This window comes from Perognathus longimembris, chromosome 8, assembly GCF_023159225.1.
Source record: "Perognathus longimembris pacificus isolate PPM17 chromosome 8, ASM2315922v1, whole genome shotgun sequence".
Classification (NCBI taxonomy): Eukaryota; Metazoa; Chordata; class Mammalia; order Rodentia; family Heteromyidae; genus Perognathus; species Perognathus longimembris.
Window position 1 is genome coordinate 60,593,338 of NC_063168.1, and position 7,256 is coordinate 60,600,593.

Consider the following 7,256-nt stretch of genomic DNA (forward strand, 5'->3'; position numbering starts at 1 on the left):
CTCCGGTTGGAGAACCCCCCGAGTACCAAAATCCAAAGATCCGAGGTTCAGCATAGACCTGGGTCCTCTGGCCGTTGTATCCAACCTTACCGGCTCTTCTTCCTCCCCCTCTGCCCCTCACCTCTAATCGCCCTCGAGCATTAAGGCATTTGTATGCTCAAGTATCTCACCCCCAAGAGGGCAAATGAGGATTCCTCAGAGGGCTGCCCTGCCCCTTGGTTCTCCCTTGGAGTTTGTTCCTGGGTCCTGCTGGCATCTGAGAGCAGAATGGACACTATATTTGGGTTCCAGGAGATTTGGGTTCAGATTCATCACTTAGTAGTTTTCTTACCTCACCTCCCCCAGCTTCTAGCTCATTTGCACAATGGGAAATCTATAAAGTTTCCCCTCATGACTAAAAGAGATCTTGCAAGAGGGGTCAGCTTTCAAACGTCCATCTCTCTATGAGGGGGGCCTGGTTTGCTTATTTGAAGCTCATATACCTTGTCTGTTACCTCGCAGAATAGGCATGATCCAATAGTCTGTCCTCTCTCTCTCTCTCTCTTTCTCTTCCTTTCTTTTCTTTCTTCCTTTCATCAGGCGTGGGGTTTGCTAGTGCTCTCCCACTTTGAGCCATAACACCACTTCTAGTTTTCTAGTGGTTAATTGGCAAGAAGAGTCTCAGAGACTTTCCTGCCTAAGCTGGCTTTGAACTGCCAGCCTCCTGAGTAGCTAGGACTACAAGAGTGAGGCACGCACACCTGGCTGTCCTGTTGTTGTTTTCTTTTTTTAAGCTAAAGACAATGGTAATGTCTGACTGTCATTGTCACACACATCCCCAAATTTCCTTATATTGAAACCTAACATCCAGCACAATAGTGCTGAAAAGTGGTGGCTGGGAGATGATTAGGTTAATACAGCTCCACCATCATGAGTGGGATTAACGTTCTTATTTAAAAAAAATAGGACTAGAAATATGGCTTAGTGGTAAAGTGCTTGCCTAACATGCATGAAGCCTTCCTTGGGTTCAATTCCTCAATGCCACATAAACAGAAAAAGCTGGAAGTAGTGCTGTGGCTCAAGTGGTAGAGTGCTAGCCTTGAGTGAAAGAAGCTCAGGGACCATGGCCAGGCCCTGAGTTCAAGCCCCAGGACTGGTAAAAAAAAAAAAAGAAAAGAAAAAGAAAAGCTGTTTGAAAACAAATTAGAAAGGGGGAGGGCCCTTTCTCACTACCCAGCCATCTTGTCAGTGGCTTTCTCTTGGGGGCCCTCCCACACCGAAGACAAGAAGATGGTGGCCACCAAGAAGATGAAAAAGTCTCTGAAGTCACTCACATCTAGGCTCCAACTTGTTATAGAATATGGGAAGTACCTGCTGGGGTCCAAGAAGACTCTGCAGATAATCAGACAGGGCAAAGGGAAATTGGTCATCCTCACCAACAACTGCCCAGCCTTGAGGAAATCTGAACTAGAATACAATGCTATGTTGGCCCAAACTGGGGCCCATCACTACAGTGGCAATAAAAGAGAACTGGACAGAGCATGTGGGAAATACAACAGAGGATGCACACTGGCTATCACTGCTCCAGGTGATTCTCATATCATTAGAAGCATGCCAGAACAAATTGGAGAAAAGTTAACAGTGCATAAGTTTTCTCCAAGAAAACTTGCCAAAGATGTTTTTAAAAAAGAAAGTGGGGCGGGGCCCGGAGGGAGCTTAATCTGCCCTGCTGCTGTGTAGGGACAGGAGAGAGCATCTCTGACCGGTGACCCCTGGCTAGGCACCAGATTTGCTGGTGATCTGAAATCTAGGCTATCTAAGATAATGTGTGGATTTAATCCACATGGATTAAAACATACAGTAAATTGAGTCCAAGATAAAAAGTGATGTGACATGGAGTGGCCTCACGCCTGTAATCCTAGCTACTCAGGAGATGGAGTTCCCAGGATCGTGGTTCCAAGCCAGCCCAGGCAGGAAAGTCTGTAATACTCTTATCTTTAATTAACAACCAGAAAGCCAGAAGTGGCAGTGTGACTCAAATGATAGAGTGGTAGCCTTGAGAAAAAAATAAATTGGAAATTAATTCTGTGGTTCTTGGTCTACCCACTGGGGGAAATTCTGTTTAGTTGAATTGTCTGGTTAAAGAGAGTTACCATACACATTTCAAAGAACAAGAATACAATAAGCCTTTAGTTCACTGGAATTCTCTAGGGTGAACTGGAAAATCCCCTCAATCAAGGTATTGTTGAAAGGCTTTCTAGAACCACAGAGTTGGGTTTCCTGTCTTTCTAAGTACAGAGAATGCAGCAAGGGAAAGGATGAGTCAATGTCTAGGGATGACTCTGCCCACCTGGGTGGGAGCAGGGCCCAGTAAGGGGGCGGGGAATCCCCTCAGACCACGCCCAGTCAAGGAGCTGCTCCAAGAGTAGCAGGGCCCAAGACCCTTACCTAGCTGGTGACATAAAATAACTGTACAAAGGTGCTCACCAGTCTCTTTGCAGGACTCAGACATCCAGGTCAAACATCCTTGTTCAGAACATGGCTCATTTGTGAGCCAGGAAAGAGTTGAAAAGCAGAGCTACCTGCTACAACACACTCCAGGGCTCTTTCCCATGGAAAAGAATTTAACCCATCCAGACCCTTTCACTTCTCAGCTGTATGACTTTAGGCAAGTGCCTTAACCTTTCTGAGTCTATAAATTGGAAGCAACAAGACAGACTTATGGAGCTGTGATCAGGACTAGATGAAATAATGGATGATAAAAGGCTGGTGTAGCATTTAGAATTTAGTGAGTGTTGATAAATGAAGTCATTACTCTATTAGGAATGGAGTAATTTGATTAGATCTCTTCTCCCTCCTCCTTCCCACCCTATCATCATGGAATAGATAGCAGTCTTGGCATGTCCACCATTTTGTAACCATCATACTAATAATTGATCCCATCTAGATTCATCAATGGCTACACAAGTTTGAGGAGAGCAGGATATTCAGTCTTAAAGTATCTTCTACCCACTTACTTAATAATTACAAAGGGGAAAGTAGTAACTTTACAGTAGTAAACCTGACAGTTACTCCCTTAACCTAGTGATCAAAGTGATTATCACCAATCCCAACACAAGAGCATCACACAGAATCTTCTGGGAGTCCTGCCAGCAAATGCCTGGCCTGGCTAACCAGAAGCACATCAGACTAATCGAAACTAAGGAGCATTCTACAGAACACTGGCCTGAACTCTTGAAAAATACCCAGGTCTTGAAAGACAAAGGAAAGCTGAGGAACTGTTCTAACAGCTAAACACTGGAGGGCGCAGGGACTGTGTGATTGGGATTGGAGCCTAGACAAGAAAAAAAAATCTTGGACTAGGCACTGGTGGCTCACGCCTGTAATGCTTGCTACTCAGGAGGCTGAGATCTGAGCATCTGGGTTTGAAACAAGCCCAAGAAGGAATGTCTGAGACCTTCTTCAATTAACCACCAAAAAGCCAGAAGCAGGGCTGGGGATATGGCCTAGTGGCAAGAGAGCTTGCCTCGTATACATGAGGCCCTGGGTTCGATTCCCCAGCACCACATATACAGAAAACGGCCAGAAGTGGCGCTGTGGCTCAAGTGGCAGAGTGCTAGCCTTGAGCAAAAGGAAGCCAGGGACAGTGCTCAGGCCCTGAGTCCAAGCCCCAGGACTGGCCAAAAAAAAAAAAAAAAAAGCCAGAAGCAGAGCTATGGCTCACCTGGTAGAGCACCAACCTTGAGGAAAAGAGCTCAGGGACAGTGCCTAGGCCCTGTGTTTAAGCTCCAGAATTAGAAAAAAAAACTGTATTAAGAATATTATTGGGAGAAATCGGTAAGTTTTGATATGGACAGAATTTGGTACCACAACCTTACAGGAAACAGAAAAGAGACCTACCAATCAAAAAGCCATCCAATGCTCACTAGTTAACCCAAGACTACACTCTATAATGAGGAAGATAGCTAAAGATAACCCAAGATGGCAGATACAGGCTAATCTGCTATCCTCTCTGTAGCATGTTTATGTCATGTACTATCTCTGCTCAATTTCTAGTAAAGTTTCTACTATCTTTTTTTTTTTTTTTTTTGGCCAGTCCTGGGCCTTGGACTCAGGGCCTGAGCACTGTCCCTGGCTTCTTCCCGCTCAAGGCTAGCACTCTGCCACTTGAGCCACAGCGCCGCTTCTGGCCATTTTCTGTATATGTGGTGCTGGGGAATCGAACCTAGGGCCTCGTGTATCCGAGGCAGGCACTCTTGCCACTAGGCTATATCCCCAGCCTCTACTATCTTTAACTTAAAATTTTTACTATGGATTGTATATTAAATACAGCATTGTATCCATTTGATATCCCCTGACCTGTACAATATCTATGTGCTAGAGAAAATCTTCTGAAGTATTTAAGGGCTGATGATCAAATGGTTTAAAGTGGTAAGTACAAACATATGCAGATACTTTCAGAAAGAAAGAGAATCCTAAAACAAATGTGGCAAAAGATTACCATTGGTGAAGCTGAGTGAAGAGTACTCTAGGATCTCTGCATTAGTCTTAAAGCTTTTAGGTGAGTTTTATTAAAAAGAAAACAAAAGGAGGGGGGAAGCCAGGTGGCAGGCTGACACCTGTCATCCTAGCTATTCAGGAAGTTAAGAGTCTGTGAGGGGCTGGGGATATGGCCTAGTGGCAAGAGTGCTTGCCTCGTATACATGAGGCCCTGGGTTCGATTCCCCAGCACCACATATATGGAAAACGGCTAGAAGGGGCGCTGTGGCTCAGGTGGCAGAGTGCTAGCCTTGAGCGGGAAGAAGCCAGGGACAGTGCTCAGGCCCTGAGTCCAAGGACTGGCCAAAAAAAGAAAAAAAAAAAAAAAGAAGCTCAGAGACAGCACCAAGGCCCTGAGTTCAAGCCTCAGGATTAGAAAAAAGAAAAGGGCGGAGGGAGAGAAGGGTCAGAGATGGGGTGCCACACACAGAGCACATGTTGCCATCTGCTCCTGCAGAGGGGGATAAAGTAGAAAGCCCTGATGTAGAGACAGAGCTAAACTCAAGTGCTCAACTGCAAACTACATGTCCTTAGGTGCTGGTCTCCTCACTCTGAGATGAAGATGACAGAATGCCTTCCTCTTGGTTTTGTTAAAAGGACTAAATGAGGAGAGATAGATAGATAGATAGATAGATATTTTTTAAACCTGGCACCTACCAAAACATGATTCAACTACGCCACAACTGCATGCTGCTAAGAGTATGGACAGAATTCGTGCCCTTGAGTAGCTTGTAGGTCAGTCAGACGGAAAATGAGGGAGTAAACAAACAAGCACCTCCATACTTGCTGGTCGGTTGTTAATCCTATGAGGATGATGAAGCTGGGCAGGAGAGATGGGGGAGCCTGGCATTCTATACAGGGCTCTCAGGGAAATGGCACTGAGGCTGAGACTGAATGATGGCCCCAGGGGTTGGCAAGGTTGGTGACAGGAGCAAAGACTCTGGGGTGTAGGCAAGGCACGGTCACCCTGGAGCTCCCTGTGGGCCCCTTGGGCATAGCCAGTGCCGGGGCCAGCAGGGAATGGACAGGCAGGAAGTGCTTGGGAACTGCGCACACGTGGCGGAGCTCTGGGCCTCCTTTTCCAGGCCTCCCTCTCGGAGGGGGAGGAAAGAAGGGAGCTTCTGAACCTACAGCTCTGCAGGTCTTCCCTCTCGAGCTGCTTGCAGCCCAGCCCCGCGGCTCCGCTGGCCCACCACCCCTCCTGTGAGAGGAAGCAGCCGCAGCGGGGCCTCAGGACGCGGCGTGGAAGCCCACGTGGAAGCCCACGCCGCCGGGGAGCCAAGCTGGTGCTCACCAGCACCACAGCCTGCCTTGTTTATTTGTTCAGCGGGTTTGTGTCAGCCATGGCACAGCTTGTTCCGATTCGGGAACATTTATGAGATGGGCCAATTTAAAAAAAAAAAATCACAGAATATAAATGGTTTGTTCTTGAAGCTACAGGGTGGGGCGGCGGGGTGGGAGACGGATTCCAGGCCAGCTCTGGGGCAGAAAGCTGGCGGATCCCTTGCTGTCATTCTTTTCCTCTCCTGCCTTTGGGAACCAGAGGGAACTCCAGTGGGATTTCCGGCCTCCATTTCTCCAGACTGTGATGTAGAAAGACTGGAACAATTGACCATTTGATTTCCGGTTTTCATCCCCACCCTCATGAGTTCCATTCCAAAACCTGGCTTGTAAACCACTGAGCTCAAGCCGGAGGCAGTGGATGGGCCTTGGGAGGTGCTGGACTCACCTGGACCATTCCCCGCCCCACCCCCACCTCTTTCCCACTCTGCTTGTGAACTTCAAAGTCCAGCTCTATCTCACCACGTCTTAATCCTTACGCTGAGTCCCCTGTAGTTTGCCAGCTTTGTCACTTTTAAGAATGCCAACTAGGATTAACAGCTCAAATGTTGAACTTATTCTTCTTTTTCTGGTTGGATACTTCTTCACTGTAGTAATATTAGTATTAGCTGTTGATCTGAAACAAACTATGCACACATTTCACTAACAAAACCTAGAACTATTTACATATCTGTAACCCCTCTGTACATCATCTTTATAATAACATTAAAAAAAACTTTTAAATGAGATAAAATTCTCAACCCAAATATATAATCATTAAAGTCTTGAAGCTTTCCATGAGAAAAACTAGAAATGAATAATTAATAGATTCAGTTTCTCTGGCTAACACACAAATTGAGTTCACTAACTCTTAAATGTATTTAAGATTACTGAATCATAAATGCATTTTGATTTTAATTAAGGGCAGGTATGGAGGGGCATGCCTATAATCCCAGTACACAGGAAGCAGAAGCTATTGTCTCTTAAAAACAAGGGCAGGGGTAACAAAAACCCCAACCACTTTAAGTCCAAAGTGCTAGAGGGAGTTGGGTGGAAGGAATGCTGGTGGTAAAAATGGTTCTGTCTGCCCTTTTGATGACATGTGGCTGCCTCATTTTCCCAAAAGGCCTAGCACATAGTAGGTGATCTCAAAGTACTTGCTGAGTACCCATACTCAAGGATGAAAGATACTCCTTGACCCCTGGGTCATTGAAGGCTCAGTCTATACCATTCTACACCATGGTCCCTTAAGTACCAACTCAGAAGCTGTCCCAGCTCCAGCCCCTCACTAACTGGGTGACATGTCCAGTCCTAGTACTCAGCTAAGAGAGACACAAAGGCCTGTGTGTGAGAGCTGGGGAGAGGGTGTCATGCTCCCGAGCCCCTCCAAGAAGCAGGGACAGCATCCTGGATTCTGA

General features: G+C 46.4%; 1 protein-coding gene across 1 annotated transcript; it reads left to right on the forward strand.

Annotated features, from left to right (window-relative positions):
* Nucleotides 1-1,269: 1,269 nt before the first annotated feature.
* Nucleotides 1,270-1,860, forward strand: LOC125356618 (60S ribosomal protein L30-like). Its single transcript, XM_048353216.1, has one exon. The coding sequence runs from the start codon at nucleotides 1,270-1,272 to the stop codon at nucleotides 1,717-1,719; it is 450 nt and encodes a 149-aa protein (XP_048209173.1). The 3' UTR covers nucleotides 1,720-1,860.
* Nucleotides 1,861-7,256: the final 5,396 nt, after the last annotated feature.